Source organism: Larus michahellis, chromosome 7 (assembly GCF_964199755.1).
Source record: "Larus michahellis chromosome 7, bLarMic1.1, whole genome shotgun sequence".
NCBI lineage: Eukaryota > Metazoa > Chordata > Aves > Charadriiformes > Laridae > Larus > Larus michahellis.
Window position 1 is genome coordinate 47,696,029 of NC_133902.1, and position 16,945 is coordinate 47,712,973.

The 16,945-nt window shown below is 43.3% G+C and overlaps 1 protein-coding gene across 5 annotated transcripts in view; it reads left to right on the plus strand.

Moving 5' to 3' along the window:
- SLC15A2 (solute carrier family 15 member 2) overlaps nucleotides 1–16,945 on the plus strand; it is a 63,999-nt gene that overhangs the window by 29,848 nt on the left and 17,206 nt on the right. For all 5 annotated transcript variants that reach the window (XM_074593861.1, XM_074593859.1, XM_074593857.1 and 2 more), the window contains 10 exons: nucleotides 90–231; nucleotides 2,053–2,145; nucleotides 3,236–3,335; nucleotides 8,511–8,601; nucleotides 10,791–10,868; nucleotides 12,091–12,173; nucleotides 13,420–13,506; nucleotides 13,839–13,928; nucleotides 14,281–14,325; nucleotides 15,896–15,928. In XM_074593861.1, coding sequence (XP_074449962.1) covers nucleotides 90–231; nucleotides 2,053–2,145; nucleotides 3,236–3,335; nucleotides 8,511–8,601; nucleotides 10,791–10,868; nucleotides 12,091–12,173; nucleotides 13,420–13,506; nucleotides 13,839–13,928; nucleotides 14,281–14,325; nucleotides 15,896–15,928 — 842 coding nt within the window. The remainder of the gene's footprint in view (nucleotides 1–89; nucleotides 232–2,052; nucleotides 2,146–3,235; nucleotides 3,336–8,510; nucleotides 8,602–10,790; nucleotides 10,869–12,090; nucleotides 12,174–13,419; nucleotides 13,507–13,838; nucleotides 13,929–14,280; nucleotides 14,326–15,895; nucleotides 15,929–16,945) is intronic.

The following is a 16,945-nucleotide window of genomic DNA, read 5'->3' on the forward strand; positions in this document are numbered from 1 at the left end:
GTGGTTTTCTTGCCACTGTGATGTAGTTTCCTGCTTACCTGCAGAGATACACATTAATTATCTGATGTGATCTGCTTTTTTCCTTTTAGCTGTCCTGACACTATATTTCTTAAGCTTCTTCCACTGGGATGAGAATCTCTCCACTGCGGTGTACCATGCCTTTTCTGCGCTCTGTTATTTCACACCTGTCATTGGAGCCATCATGGCAGACTCATGGCTGGGGAAATACAAGTGAGTGAAGACATCTCTCTAATTCAGACAGCATACGCCTACACCATGCAGCCTGTGCAAGGGCAGTGCTGTGTGTGCTCCTAGTTTTGAGCTAGGTCAGTGCAGCAAAGATACACTTGCGAAGGTCAGCTCCTCTCTGTTTGCTCATGCTGTTCAGTGCTCCTCTTTCACCCAAGGACCAACAGGCAACAAAGCTGGAACAAATTAAATGTCATAAGCACATTTTTCCTCCACTGTCCTTCCCTACCCACCTTGAGGAAGCTGAGGTGTAGGGTGATTAACCCTCAGCTTGCCAAGATCTGCTTCTGAGAGGGATTCAAAAATGGTGAGGAAGTGGTGTCATCCTCTAGATCTCTCAGTTTCAGATAAAATGCCACTAACTATACTATATTTACTTATGCTTTCACAGCATAGGGAATGTGTGGGCACACCCATTTTTATGCCAGTGAAACCTGTGTTCACTCAAATCATCTCCCTTAGCACATAACCAGGTAAACTCTCCCTGAGTAAGTTAGGCAGTATTCCCTTCTGCTGGTAAGTTGCGGGGCCATCATCTCCCCCAGAGTGGTGGTGAGCAGCTCGATGCAGGACTTTCTTTGCTTGGCACTGTTTGCTCATTGTCTGAGGAATATTGGCAGTCAGAGCGATGAAGTGCAGCCGAACCCTTCTCTCTAGGACTAAGCACATCTGGCAGAAGAGTCTCAACAGAAAAAAAAACAGGTGCCCTATACCTTTCCAGCAGAAAGTTCTTAAGGAGATATCAATGTTCTTTTTTTCTTTGTCCTCAATTTTAATCATTCTCTTGTCCCTTTGAATGAAAAAAATAACAGTGGCGGTTTATTAACTTCATTATTTAAGGTCACCTAGCAATGTTCATTGGTATTTCACAATATCTGTTTTGCAGCATGGTGTTGTGAGAAGGTAAATCCTTATGCAGACTTTGGTGCATCAGGCAGGAGACTTTCCCTGGAGTAATCCCTGTGACTGAATGGGAGGTGGCTTTTGCTGTAGTAGCTGGACCAATATCGAGGACAGGATAACAGATTAGAGGGGCTTTTCGGAATGATGTGATGTGGCCCTAAATTAGCTATTGCAACCAGGGTTTGGATGTGTCAAGGACCACTTCTGTACTCAAAGTTCATAGGGCTTCTTCTAGTACCTCTGTCCTAACAAGTCCTTCTACTCCCTCTGTGTGTGTCTAGTCTGCACATAAATACATAGACATCTCTTAATCCTGGAGATAATGAAGGAATGGAATACACTCAAGAGTCTGATCCTCCTAGTCAGAGTTCTTCTCCCTTACCAAGACATGGGAGGCAGATAGATGAGCTCAGTCCTTCAGAGGTACTCGTAGTGGGGAAACCACACTCCTAATTCAGGTGAGTTAGTTGGGTGGGTTCAATGTGGGCAACAGTCCCTGTAGATGCCTTCTGGTCAAGGGATTCGCTTAGGCATGTGCTACATAATGCCAATTATTAGTAATCTGGAAATTGAGTTGAACCTGAACAGTGCTTTTGTATTTGCAGCCTTCCATGCATGACAAGATTGGAACATTTTTAGTTTATTCTGCTCAGCAACATCTACAAAGAAAGCAGGGGCTATCCCTCCTTAGTCTGAACCCGTTTGCCTATCCCTTTTTTCCAGTGCACTCAGTATCGACACAAAAGAGTTATAGCTGCCTGCTATACTGGTGGTATGAACAAACCAGTTCCTTGTGTATCTGCCAAGTAGACCTGCCGTATCAGGAAGCACAGGTGCGCTCTGTTTTCGGATTGTACATCACCCAGCACCTTCAGTCACTGCTGTTTGCTTTCCTCACAGGACGATCATCTACCTCTCCATTGTGTATGTGGTTGGCCATCTGATAAAGTCAGTCGGTGCAATTCCATCCCTAGGCAACCAGGTGGTTCATGTGTAAGTAGCTGTTGAAACCACAGCACTGTAGTAGGTTGTGATGGTAGCTGGTTTACCCAGAACTATAATTCGTTTAAATGATCTCCATCAGGCCAGCAGTTTGGAGGCTGTGCATGGGTTGCTTTTATCAGGGAAGGGTTTGGGATATCTGAGTAAGAATAGAAGGGTGGATCTAGAGTGTGGATGCACCAGAAGGAGTTGGAAACCACCACAGAGACTCTAAGCCCTTTGAAATAGGGACCTCTGATCACCTCTCTCTGCTATACCATGCTAGTGGAGTTTGGCCTCCTCCATCCAGCTGCCTGCGACAGGCTCATTCCTCCCTCATTTCCTCATCAGCATGTCTGTCCAGCTCACCAAGGTTCCCCTGTCTGCATGGAAGCACAAAACCAAAGATGTATTTTCTGATGTGACAGAGTCTATCTCTTCCATAGGGTAGAACCATTCTTGCTCTCTAGATTCTGAGCTGATAGGCTTGTCAGAGTAGTACCCCAGCTGGCATCTATGAAACCACCAGGCTATTTTTGCCTAGGTGGTCACAGCTCTAAAAGTGTGCACACGCAGGCAGGAGCACATCTTATTTACAGAAGTTTCCTTTTGTCCCTGGCCAGTCCTGACACTCCTGTTCCCTACAGACTTAATCTGTCTGGCCAGCAATGGTATTTTGAGGAGTACTAGGAGTCAGAAAGCATCCTAGAATGAGCCTAATTCAAACAGTTTGTCTATGCTTACCCAAGCTGGAAGGGTACAGGAAAAAGCTTTTTAAATTTTTATTTATTTATTTATTTTTCTCAATTGATCTCTGCAATCTTTTGTTCTCATATGAGTGAAAAATAATCCCATGGATTTTTGATCTCTAGTATGTCCATTGGGCCTCAGAACAGCAAGAAACTGACAAAAGCAGTTTGGTTAATTGGTACTGAATGCAGAAAGGAGGATAGTTTTTTTTTTTCACACTTACATGGCTCATTATCACTATCCATGTGTAAAAGACAATAATACCAGAGGAATCATGGTTGGGTGGCACTAAAATGCTCTCATAAGCACTGGAAAGGTTCTGCAACAGTGATATTTTTGTTCTTGCATGAAGGATCCTGTCTATGGTTGGTCTGTTTTTGATCGCCCTTGGAACGGGAGGTATCAAGCCCTGTGTCTCTGCATTTGGTGGGGACCAGTTTGAAGAGGAACATGTAAGATTTCTTTTCTTTCCTAAAATCTGCGGTGTCTACTTACTTTATGAGGATTTTTATGTGATCACATCCTGTTGTACTAGAATAAGGGCCAGTTTGCTAGGAAAAGATGTAGTAATATGTGAAGTAGGAGGGTTTGCATAAAACTTGAGAGGATCTGGATGCTTCCGGAAAGAAACATGACACCAGAACAGGACTGATATCAGGAAGGATAGGTCATAATTGCATCAAATCATCTAAATGTTAAATGGACATCAGAGTAGTTGGAAAATCCTGTATCATGTATCGTGGAACTGTAGCCATTCCTGAACCAGTATAACAGGGGTGATTATAATGCACTGCAATGGAATACAGCAAATGAAAGAGAAAATTGTAGCACCAGCCTATGCTTCCTTGAGAACTTTCCCTCAAATCAGTCATAGTCTGTGTCTTAGATATTGTTCAGAAATAACTGTAGGAAATTCCAGTCTTTTGAAAGTCGTGCTGGTACCACATCTATCCAGAATGTTTTCTATATATTCCAGAACAGAAAGTTCTGAAGAGTTGGAAAAAATGTGTCTTTTTAGCTCTTTGTGCTTTGCATCCTGTGAATTGTAGTCCAGTTGCTTCGTATCCTCATTCTCTATCATGAGTGCTTAGCTCCTCACCTGCGCTAATTTCAGACTCCCATTATGAAGCACAGTGGCTCAACCAGGGATAAGGTGGTGCTTAAAGAAGTGAAGCAGGTCAGGAAATACTAAGCTTCAGGCAAAATGTTAAATTTTCAAATTGACCTGAAATAAAACACTTAGATTACGTTGACCTAACACACAAATAAAAAATTCAGTTTTCTCCATGACAGCATTCAAATCAGCAACTTCTGTGCATGGCACAAATCCTCAAATATATAGAAGGCCACTGCTACAAGAAGGAAAATAAATGTTGGGGTCTGTGATGACTAGGCTTAAACTCAAGGAGGATTATTTAGGACTGACAGTAGGAAAAATTTTCCAGAAATAGATCTAGAGAAGCACTGAAAAAGACTAGGACCTTTGGGAGATGGAAATTCCCATCAATGGAGGCACTGAAGAAGGACATTAGACTAACGGTCTGTCAGGAAAGGCACTGGTAGAATTGGACAAAGGATAGCTTCTTGGCTGTGGACAAGGGATGGGATCCCTGTAGAGCATTTTGCTCTTTATCTTTTGCAGTGCCCTAGCGTATAGTCAGCATTTAATGAACAAATAATACAGACTAGAATGTTTATTTTAAAATTTTGGGGAGACTTGTGCTTTCTGCACATGAACTGTGTGATGATGAAGTGACGAAGCTTATAGTTACTAAGGAGTAACAAAACACGGGATGTTTCATGGTCACTGGTTCAAAGCAGATCCTTCTGCAGGCACGTTCATCCTGTGCTGTCAGTTGGACCTGGTGCTTTAGAGGATGCCGCAGAAGAGGGAGCAGCCATTATCTAGTGGTCACCAGCCTCCCCAGTTGGCACAACTCTGACCAACAACAACAGGCTGGCAGTACAGCACATGCGCTCTGGGAATGCGGTGTGTGCATACTAGCATGTGGGCATCACAGCTTGCAGTGCCAATAGCTGTCCCCAGAGGATTCTAAGAGGTGTTACTGCAGCGTTTTCAGAAGTGCTACTTCTATGAATATTAATGATTAATAATGTTTATCCAGCATCTTTCAATTACCACCTAATTACAGTATGATAATATGTACCACTTATCTTCAGTGTTTTATAGACTTCGGCTAATGAATCTCAGCACCCCAGCCAGGCACGTACATATTATTATCCCAAATTTACAAGCACAAGTGAGTTGCAGAGAAAAACCTGAATTGCCTGTGGCTGTGTGGGCCTGTACCCATTCTCCAGCATTCAGACTACACCTCTCCAACAAATTTGTCAAATACTAAGGCTCAAACATTCACCTGTGTGTTGCCTTCAAGAAAAACTAATTTAGAGAAAGAAAACTGTAAAAAGCCTTCTGATAAGGACAATGCGTTCTGCTCTATTAATTCTTTTCAGAATAGAAAGTTTTGTATTTTACCCTTTTGAAATGACTTGGCCTTTCAGAAGGAAAAAAAAATGTTTTATGCTATGTGATAGGAATTTAAGTCTTGAAAATCGGAATGAGAAGTTTTGATTTTGTAAGGAATGAAAGGTTTGGGGCCAACCAGAATATTTCTCCCCCCCGGAGTGCTGTTTGAGAGGACTTATGTTTTTCATCTTCCACTCCAGGTAGGATGAAATAAGATTTGAAAATACCAAATTAAATGAAGCATTTGATTCCCCCTTAGTTTTCAGGACACCAATAAACTTCAGCTCACCCTTAAGTGCACAGGCTTAGTTGTTCCATCTGGAAACTAGGGATGTGGTAGTTCTGTATATAAAACGAATAAATAAATTGCCCCTGCTATTCCCATGTAGAGATAAATTTATGTTTTGAGGTAAATGCACACCATCGGTCTGTTTTTCTTTTAAGTACTTTATGAGTGTAATAGTATTGGATCTGCCACTTTGTGTAGTGCTACTAGAAACAGTGATGGAGACTGATTCAGCAGGAGGTCAGACAGGGAAAGTAGATTTATCTGCAGGAGATTTCCAAGCATCTTTGTCTGTGGGATTAGGAATCCAAGCTAAAAATGCCTGAACCAAATGATATTTATGATATGTTATATGAATGCGAAGGCTGCTGTGCATATTAATTAAGGATCAAAGCTGCTTTCCAACAGTGTGATATGGTGTTTAAGGTACTAAATAGCTTTCTCTTTGTTTCTTTATTTTCCGGTTGCCAAGGAGATCGGGATTATCATGTACAGTACCTTTTCTCAAATTAGCTAATCCAAATCATGTTGTTAATGTGTGTCTGCTCTAAAGATTAAGAAAATAGGGAGGGAATTCTCTTTTCCAATCAGTGTAATTTGCAAGCTGCTGGGTCATTATTTTTGTACTCCTGCTTTTCTCTGACCATTTTTTTCCATCACTGAAATCTGAAAATGTGTGAAACAAAATGCCCCAAATTCTTTATGCATCACTACCCTCTTCTCTTACCAGCACATTCTTTTTAGTAATTGTTACTCTAGACTTTATCATGTTGAGAGCTGCATGCTTGAGTTTTTCTCAGGTCTCAGAAATTCTGAGTTGCTCAGATATAAAGGGTTAGAGATATGGCATGAGAATTTGAGTAGAAGAGGGCAGGACTGTGAGGACTCTCCTGCACCGCCCATATCAAGCCATGGCAGGGCTACTCGGAGCAGGACAGGTTGCTGAGGCTGCTCATTTCTCTAGATTTCCTTAACTAGTCACAAAGGTAGAATGAAGAAGAAAACACACTCATATTAGCTTAGCAGTAGAAAGTTGCAGGTAATAAAAAACACTGGTAAGGACAGAAATGGAGTATAAGAGATAGTAAGACCCAGTGCTGTTTGCTGTTAAGCATGGGAATATGCCATAGAGATGGTTATTATAAGGCTTACACATCCTTTAATCCCTGACAAACCATTTCGGAGTAATGTATGGATTAAATTGCCTGGGACATGCTAGGAAATAAAATTGTGGAAGAGCCAAAAGCTCAAGTTGATGGGGTCTTCATAGCTGTGCTGGGGCGAGGCAAAAAGCCCTTAATCCAAGTAAGGGGACCCCCAGAATCCTTGGTGGGTGGCAGTGGGAAGCAAGGGGCTCTCTCCCTCACCTTCCCAGTACCCGCTTCACAAGGGGACACAAAGAAAAGCCCTCTCACACCCTCCCACCTGCCCACCTTCCCTGCAGTAATCCCCTGTGATAAGAGGCTTCTTGCCAAATGAAGCTGCAATATTTCCTGTTGGCTGCACCATTAGTCACGGGAAGTTTTGTTACATTTTTGGATCCCAGGCTTCATTCCTTAAGAGCTGTTCTCTTTTAGCTGCCTGCAATTCTTCACATTTTCTCCCGTTTTATAGCTTTGTGAATATTGTTGTCTCAGGGAGCAGGAGGAAGCAGGACATATTAGAAAGAGAGGGGACAGAACCAGGCCCCTGAGGAGCTTTCTTACACTCAACTAAGTAAAGGATTCGCATTCACATGATGCACAAGTCCTAGACGTGTGGCTCAAGGTGCCCTAAGGAGCTTCTGCCAGGCACCAAGCCATGTACCAAGCAATTTTCCCACTTTACAGGACCTAGTGAAAGCTGGGAACAAAGCCTAGACATATATGGAATATATTGGCAACCTGGGCCAGGGCTGTCCTTAAATGCTGGTTTCACCAACTCAGGTGTCCCATAGGTGGTGATACAGATGAGCGTGGGGTAGGTCAGGTAGCCTGCTCTTCTTCCTCCACTCTGCTGGCCCACCCAGGCACGGGGAAGAGGTTTAGCACTACGTATGTTCATACGACTGTGTGTGTATGTCTCCCTCACAAACAAGAAGAGACTGCTCTTGGTTGAATGCCTTCACGCATTACTCCTGCAAAAAGGACCAAACTCTGCATGAAGTTCCTGATTCCTTCCAAATTATGAATTATATAGGAGGAAAGAAGATCAACAGGAATCCTTTGACTATATGAACTATAATATGTTACAACATCAGTTAAATTCTGAACTGTTTCTCTTAAGAGTTCATCCCTCCATCAGGCTCATGAATTTGCTCCCGTAGATTTAATTTACCCTATTAGTTTGAGGTTGACTGGCCTCAGCTTGGTAATCTCCTGTGTGATGGATACCTCTCATTTGCTGGCACTCTCTCATCTATGCTGTCATTACTAGCTCCTCAAAATACACAGGTTTCTTTTTCTATTTCTGCACAGGAGAGGAGGGGAAAAAAAAAAAGAGCTCAGACATGGGAAGAAATTATGAGCTTGTCAAACTGTGCCAAATTGGATTGAATTAGGTGACAGAGGATCTGAATCATGCTACTTGTTCTGAATAAGTAAATGCTCTCCCCTCCTTCCAGTCTCACAACACTCTCGAAGCAGTGGCTTTTCCTCTGAAATGCCAAAAAGCCCCAAAGCGCTTCTCAAGTAGCGTGAGCTGATTTGTGTGAGCATTTACCATCACCTGAACGCAAGCATGTTTGCTTAACATTTTATGCGCTGCGTGTCAATATTTACCCAGCCTTCCTAACAAGAGAATTGATAGTGTTCAATCTGCAAGCCCAATGCTGTGCATTAGCCGTGACATTGATATTGTCTTCTCTTGTTTTAGACCTCGGAGAGAAACAAGTTTTTTTCCATCTTCTATTTATCCATTAATGCTGGAAGTTTGATCTCCACGTTTGTAACTCCTGTGTTAAGAGGTCAGTGTTGATTTAGAATAAGACAATAAATTAGCTGCCCTCTGACTACTCTGCTGTGCATAGTTAGGCTTTTATGACAACTGAATAGCAGAAATTATATTATCTGTGGAGTGGGCAGTGTATTGCATTTACGCCTTGTTAATCCTGTCGTAGCAGTGTAACAGATTTATAGTACTAGCAGACAAGTCACAGAAACTATATTCCTGTTGTATTTCAAAGCCAGCCTGAACTGTAGAATTAAAATATGAAAGGTGGAAGGACCTATATGATCATCTAATCCTCCCCATTGCCATTGAAGTGTTATTTCTCTGTCTTGCCTGCAGGTAACCTGTGGATGGGAACTGATCTCTGCTATCCTGTGTAGGAGTCAGGGATGAAAAACTTAGCGGGGCTGGTTTTGAAATCCTACCTTCTCCCTCCCACAGGGTGCTGCTGACTTCTGGAGGGCTCTGTCCTGGCACCCAGGCATGTCTGCGTGGGTCTGCTTGCAAGATTGCAGCCCTGAGCAACTAGCTTTGAAGACAAAGCACAGGCCTATGCCCCATTTAAGACCTACTTTATATTCTAGCCAGCTTGCACAACCCCTTTTAGTCCCTGAGTCTTGCTGCACTTACTTCATTGTATCGCAGCGCCTAGAATCCAAAGGGATTGGCACACTCTAAATACAGACACAGAGGCAGAGCGGCAGGCCATAGGCGATGGGGATGGGGACAGGGACACGGTAGGCTTTACGCTTAGTAGCAATTTTTTTCATTCCATCCCATGGCCTCCAGGTAGCTCTCTCCAGGAAGCTTAACACTTGTTCAGAGTGATTATTTTAACAGGCCATTCATTTCACAAGCCTTTGGACAATTGTGCTTGTCTCTTATTTACACCATGTGTACAGGCAAAGAGAAATGCTGTATCTCTTGCTCTTTCTCTGTTGTCCCCAGGTCAGCATTCTGTTGGGAAGGGGCTTTTGCTCAATGTAGTGAGTGGGCAGATGAAAATACAGTCCCCTTTGAACATCAAAACTTGTGCCAATATAGCCTAGCAATAAAGTAGTTGCAACATGGAAATGAGGTGGAGAGGATGGGGGAAGAGTAAAATTTCTGTGAAGTTTGAAAGCTTTTCTTGGAAGAGCAAGAAGTGCAGTTCTTGGACGTTTGGCACAAATGTGCAATATATACTTTTTAGGTGAAGTCCAACTCAATTTTGCATGTCAAAAGTTCAGTATGCCCATAATGTCTCACTGCCAGCTCTGTTGGATTTCAGCTAATTTGCTGAAAATAAGTAAATAAATGCTATGCACGCACACAGTTATGCAGCTGACTGTGACTGCCCAGGGACAACAAACAGGAACATGTGAAGGCTTCATGGGTTGGTTTCCTGTTAACTCTATTGGCTTACTTTAGCCATTTTGATATTACTCCATGTCAGAATGCAGTAACTTGTAGCCACTGGCATACAAACACAGACCCTGTTGCTGGCTTGCTGTTTGCAACTGGGCTTCTAAATTCATGTGGTGCAAGAACTGACCTGGTCCAAGAGGGGCAGGGTTTCAGTGAACCATGGCTCAGATCAGTCAAAGCCATGCTGTAACAAACCTGACTTCCTGATGGGTTATTGCAAGACATGACATTTAGAGCAGGCTTCCTCTAGTGAGAGTGCAAAGGTGACGAGAAACGGAACTGGAGTGTTAAAACTAATCCTGTGCACCCACTTATTCAGTAGGGGTATTGGCTTCCACTTTGTCCACTGTACGTAGCTATGAAATCAGATTCAGGTTTTTAGCTCAATAAATCGTGCAGCTGGCACAAATAATGTGGAAACACAGTACTAGTTATTTATATCTAGGCAAATACAGAATGGCGTCAGGTTATTTTAAATGATGTGGGTTTTTTCCAGATTACCTACCAGATTCCAGTACCTACTACTTTTTTCTACCTGTTTGTCTGCCCCCTCCCTTCTACCATTCTCATCAGTAGCCCATTATCAGCTGCTTTTGCTGGCAGACACTAACCCTGCTTCCAAATTGTCTTCATCAAGGGAGGACAACTGTTTCAAGGAGATTCAATTCACAGTGTCAAGCACCAGCAAAGAAGATTTAAAGCCAGGGGAAGTGACTGATTTAGGGGAAGCAAATCAAAGGCCCCAGTAACATAAGTCTGACTGTAATGAAGTGCTTTTATTTCTGACTACTTTTTCAGGAGATGTGAAATGTTTTGGAGAGGATTGTTACGCACTGGCTTTTGGTGTCCCAGCAGCACTGATGGTGTTGGCGCTTGGTGAGTGGAAAGAATAATGCTTGTAACAGGATTTACTATTTTTGAGTGCATGGATAGGTGAGAAAATGCACAAATTCACTTGCTTTGTATGGATACTACAATGGGAAATTCACTTAGTGGTGGGCAGACCATGGTTTTACTGCAATCCTTTATCACGATATTGATGAGAAGGTGGTCTGGTGGATGTTTCAAAATACAATTGCCTTGCTCTATAAAGCAAAGGAAGGCTCCAAAATGATTCTCCTGATGGCTTACAGCTTTGCCTATAGGCAGGCTTGGCCTTTGAACTGCAATCTGAGCAGTCCTCAAAGATCCCCAGTTTATAGAAGAGAAGCTTAGCATACCACTTCTAACCTTTCCACAGGCTCTTTGCAGCTTGGGGCCATCTTTAATGGCTCTGACTTCTGCTTCAGAATCTATGCACCACAGAGAAATCGCAGAAGGAGCTGAATGAGATGTTACTTTATTCTGAGCTGTTTCATTTTGCTTGGCTGAAGTAATTCCCACAATTACAGTGACAGCTTATTATTATTCTGTTGGAATAAAAAGCCCTTATTGTCCAAGTGTAAGGAGGCTGCCGCAATCACCCTGCTTCCTAAAGCTTGCATCTTAGCCCCATTAATGTACTTGTCAAGATTTCTTCTTCATCCCTCATAAAATACTCAGCAATTTCCACATTCATACTGTTACTGCTTGGTAGCCAATACGGAGGACACCCCATTATCTTTAGTTCCACAGTTGCAAGCTGCTGAGGGGAGCAGTCCCCTTATTATGCTGCATTTGAGAGGTTTTGACACAGCATGGGTTGACTTCTCATTCAGCTTGTTAACTTAATTGAGAGACCAAACAATTGTGTTATTTCAGCACGGCATCTGTGATTTGAGAGGTTCGTCCTCCAGAGAATGTGAATGTTTCTCTCTCCCCTCGAACTTTCATCAGAGAGAAGAATCAGGACACTGGAATAAAGTCATCAGGCCATAGCTAACGTTACAGCAATTATTTTCAAAAAAATGCATGGTCACGGGCCTGAGAAGCTTGGGTTTTCCCCTGTGGCCTATTCCTATCAGTTTAAGGCAGCACAGGCTCCTCCATGCATCATTGTGTGAAGAATGTTTCTAGCAGGGTAATATCTGCCCAGGGGAAAATGGACGTGTGAATATTGCAGTTTTGGTGAGGGCATCAATCGAAATGTGCTTTTAGCTAGTGTCCTGCTGTTTTTCAGTTGTGTTCATTGCTGGAAGTGGACTGTACAGAAAAACGCCACCACAAGGGAATGTCTTACTTGAAGTGTGCAAATGCATCGGTGTAAGTGTGTGCCATTCTCTCTTTTTCACGCATGACTCTGAGGTTGCAGGTCAGAAAAGTGCAGAGGAAAAGGGGAGGTGACATTTGGAGTTCTTCTGTATGCTGTTCCTGGGTATCTTGCTGATGAGCTGTAAGAAATAAGAAACACATTTAGGTTCTAGTTTATTCTTTCAACATTTCAATCGTTTTTCCTTAGCTCCATGAACTGTTCAGTTGATGTCAGTTAGAACCACTATTGGCAGATGCTAGTGGAGACTGAACTGAAAGGAAAATTCAGAAGCTCACAGAGTATCAGATATATGACTCATTTTTTTTCAGCTGAATAATTTTACTGAAGTTTATCAGTTCAGCAGACTAATAGTACACATTCATATTATGCACATTCAGCATGTTCACGTAAATGCAAGAGACACCTGCTGAAGGCGCATTACAGCCTTATCAATTATTTTTCATAGTGTGTGAGCTGAATATGGTATGTGAAAAAATACTCTCTTATTATTAGGTGGATAATGATGTTTCTTTTTCAGGAAGCTGTTGCTAACAGCAGATGTTTTCTTTTTACCTAGGTCAATCCTAGTGACAGACTTACCTTGGGGAAACAGGCGAGATCTTAAGGATAGTATTCCTAAGTGAGGTCTGCCACTCTTCTTGCCAGGATGGCTGTGTTCAGTGACTGGAGCACACAGCATAAATAAACAAGTTACAAATTCGGTGTCACTGATTTCTCCTCCAGTGAGAAACCAACTTGAAGCTGGTCTAAGAGTGAATGTGACATGGGCTGTGCCACAAATATGCAAAGAAAGGTCTACAGAACAAGAAGGGAGTGAGAGTTCTGGTTTTGACACTGCTTTGGGTAACAAGGCATTTCCTCCCCAGCACAGTGGTCAATTCGAGAGGTGCTTTTTGGAAGAGAACTGAAGAAATGATGTTTAAAGCTTTATCATGTAGCAGGTTTCAAATCAAGCATGAAACAGTCTTTGGGGGCTTGTGTCAAATTTCTCTCCAAAAAACAAGCCCATGAGGTAGTTCATTCCCACATCATACCTTTAATCAACCAATATCACAGAAAATTCCCTGTAGAGAATTGGTCATAAAGCATTCAGTCTGAGACTTTGGAGGTTTTCAGCAAACACCCACAATTTTCTGGCGCTGCTTACATTTGGGGATAGAGAGGGCAGTCTTGTGTTGGGAATGTGACAAGGGCAGGGACACCACAAAGGAGTTACTCACCTGTTTTTCTCCCTAGTTTGCTATTAAAAACCGTCTGAAAAACCGCTCCCGTCAGATTCCAAAGAGAGATCACTGGCTGGACTGGGCATCAGAAAAATACTCGGTAAGTGATGCTCTACCTGGCAAGTTTGGAGGGGGAAGGAGGGAGACAGGCAGACATACAAGGGAGACATTAAGACTGGCCTGGCCACACCACTCCTCACATGCGCCGGGCTCTCATTTGTCCTGTCCGTTCCCACATCTGTACTCTCCTGACCCTTAATGGACAGTTTAGGTGCTGCACTGAAATGGAGAAATGCAAATATGTTCAATATCAGGAATAAGTGCAATGAATAACTGCCATGCAGAAAGAAACAGGAGCTCTCATGCATTGTGGCTTGAATCCCCTGGTGGCTTCTCACTCCCATCTTACCTTTTTGCCTATTCCCTTTATAGAAGCAGCTGATTGGGGAGGTTAAAATGGTGACACGTGTTCTCTTCCTCTTCATACCGCTGCCAATGTTCTGGGCCCTGTTTGATCAGCAGGTATGGTACAGTGCATTGCAGGTCTGCCTGCCGGCTTGGGTTTGCACCCTTGTTTTTCCAGGGTAACACTAAAGCATCCTGGGGACACAGAGTGCCATGGTCCTACCAGGTGTCCAGGTGCTTGCTACGGCAGTGCCCACCATCACTGCTGGCCTTCCCTTCACAGTCCTGCTGGGTGTCTGGCACAGGAGGGTGAGAAGGAAGGATGTGCCCTGCCTACTGGCATGTGTTACAGGGATGGGAAGGAATAGATGGGAAATAAGACCTCCAGTATTGTCTTCTTCTCTTTCCCCATGTTTTCTAGTCCCATAAGACATGTTGAAGGCTTCACAGCTTTCTGTTTTCTTCTTAGGGATCCAGGTGGACTTTGCAAGCCACAAAAATGAATGCTGATTTTGTAAGTACTTAATGTCACCAACGCTGGTAAGACTAGTAATAACATCACTGCTCTTGCTTTTTAACCGGAGTCTCGCAGTACTAAGAGCATCTGCTTGATGAGTCTGGGTGAGTTGCACTTTTGGTGATTAGAAGTGAGCGGCTCTGTGCAGCCATGTTCAATTCATCACAGTACATCTTGGCAAGGAGCGAGGGCTGGGGAGCCATCAGCAGCCTGCAGGGTCAGGAGTGCTGACCCACTGGCAACCGGTCGCTCTGTGACCTGGAGCAGGTAGGGTTTCCAGCCTGCTTACCCCCACTGAAGAGAGTGAAGTCAGGGAAAGTTCACACAGCCCTTGTAAGGTGTAACTAGAGCTATTGTAGTTATATATTTGTACTCTGGCTTACTTGGTGATACATTAATGAAGCCTCTTGAAACCAGCAGGAATCTTGTGTATAAGGTAGAGATGTGATGAGGATTAATTAGTTAGTAGCCATAAAGTTCTTCAAAGATGTGAATGGCAAATGGTGCAGGGTGCAGTGGCAGGTAAATATGGATCGGCTATCTGCGTAAAGATGCCACCATACAGGGCTGGTTTGCAGACATATATGTTTTAATGAGCCACTTAGATCTTACCTGAGGATGCTCACATCAGAATTTAGGATTGTAAATGCCCATTTTCCAGTTTAAAATTGATTTAAAGCCCAAAATTTGAGCTGGGAGAGACAGGCAGCTGTTCAAGATTCAGCTCAGGACAAACCTGGCAGACAGGAGACAAACACCCACAATGCTTTCTTGGGAAGATATTATTTCCTTCCTAATTTTCCCCCTCTTCATCTTAATTTCAAATGAAAAGCATTGCGTGGAGTTCAAACACCAGCCTCTCCCTGGAGACAGCTCATTGGTCCCTTTTGGGAACTGTGATCCCTCCGTCCATCCCCATTAGCCTTGCCCAATTGTGGGGGCTGGGTCCAGTGATGCAAGGGTGACGCACCTCTTACAGCCTTGAGGACTCTTGGCTCAAGGCAAGAAGTCACAGTTGAACAGATGTCCAAAGCCTGTTTGGTGCCCTGGGAAGATGGACGGAAGAAAGAGGTGTTGGTGCAGCCCCCTGGCTCAGGGCTGTTCTTTTGTTATCCTCTCGGGGTGCCTGGGAGAAATGCCAACAGAGCTCAGAGGGTCCTGAAGCTTGAGAGCACTCACTTGCAGGATTTGGTCTTTTCCCATTACAGAAGCAAGGACGGAGGAAGCTCTAAGTCCAAATCCCAACTGGGACACTAACATGCCCATTTCCCCCCTCCTTCATGGCTCAGCCACTCTGAAAGATGGGTCTCAGTATCTGTCATAGGCTGTGTCCCAGCTGCCATATATCAAGGTCTGAGTGTAGCTTCCTTCTGCAAAATTATTCTCATCAAACACTGTGTCCTTAGATGACAAGTGTCAAGAGCACAGTATCAGCTGCTAAAGCCAACATAAAGCATTTGAGGAAACAACTTCTGCTGCTAAGGCAAACTGGACCAGTTACTTAATTGCCGTATGTGCTACTATATTATGGTGTTTATGAATCACTTGGAATATCTTTTTGTTTCAGGGAATATATGTCCTTCAGCCTGACCAAATGCAGGTAAAAGATACTGTAGGGTAGGAAATAACCCTTAGAAATGTATTTTCTTTTTCTGACTCATTTTTGGTTTTCTCATGGGACCAGTGGCCTTTCTTTGCTCCTTTTGAAGGTAAAAGCAGTGCTCCTGCTGACTGCTGTGGTGTGGACACTTCCTTATTGCTCACTAGCTGTTTTGAAAGCTTAGTTTGGGGTTCAGAAGACCCCAATGATGTCCTTACATGGAGGCTGAATCCTGCAGAATGGTGCAGTGGTGTGGGGAGACATGCCACCATAATAGTTCTTGAAGTGGGGTTGGCACGTGGAGGATTCAAACTGTGTCTCCTTTTAACATGCCCCTGCTTTGGGATGAGCATTGTACCTGAAATATGTTTCCTTCCTCCCTTCCTGCAGAGCAGATGAAAATGTGAAGGCTCCAAGATGGTGATGTGTTGTCACAGTTGATTACAATTCTTACGCTGAACAGCTCTGGAGAAATTCAAAGCTGTTCTGTTCCCTGAAATCTTCCCTCAAAACTGAAACAGCATCTCTCTGCTTGTTCTCTATCACGCTCTGTTTTCTTGCTCTGCCACTGCTGTCTGACAGACAAGCTCTGGCCCTCCCAGGAGAAATGTAGTTCCTGGGGGATTACCAAGCTGTGTGGAAGTGTGAGAAATTGCCAATTTCACAGAATAGTGCCTGTTCCTCTGGGATTTTGCTGAAGTCCCAAGATGTTTCCATTATTGCTGATTTGTTGTAAGGTCCCACCACAGCACTGAAGGTCACCTGCTTCTATTGTCAGTAGATTTTGTACTTTTTAAAAACATGATGTTTCAGTTCTCTCTTCAGGGAAATTGGGCCAGTGATGCTTGCTTACCTCTTGGAGAGGACGATATGAACAAAATGTATTCGTGCCTGTGAAAACTAAATAGCAGAAGCTGTTGGAGTGCAAACTATGATTATATTTTAAAAGGAGGTTTTTAAGTGTTTGTTCATGTCCTTTCTGTAATGGAATTATTTCTGGAGGACAGTGCTTTATGA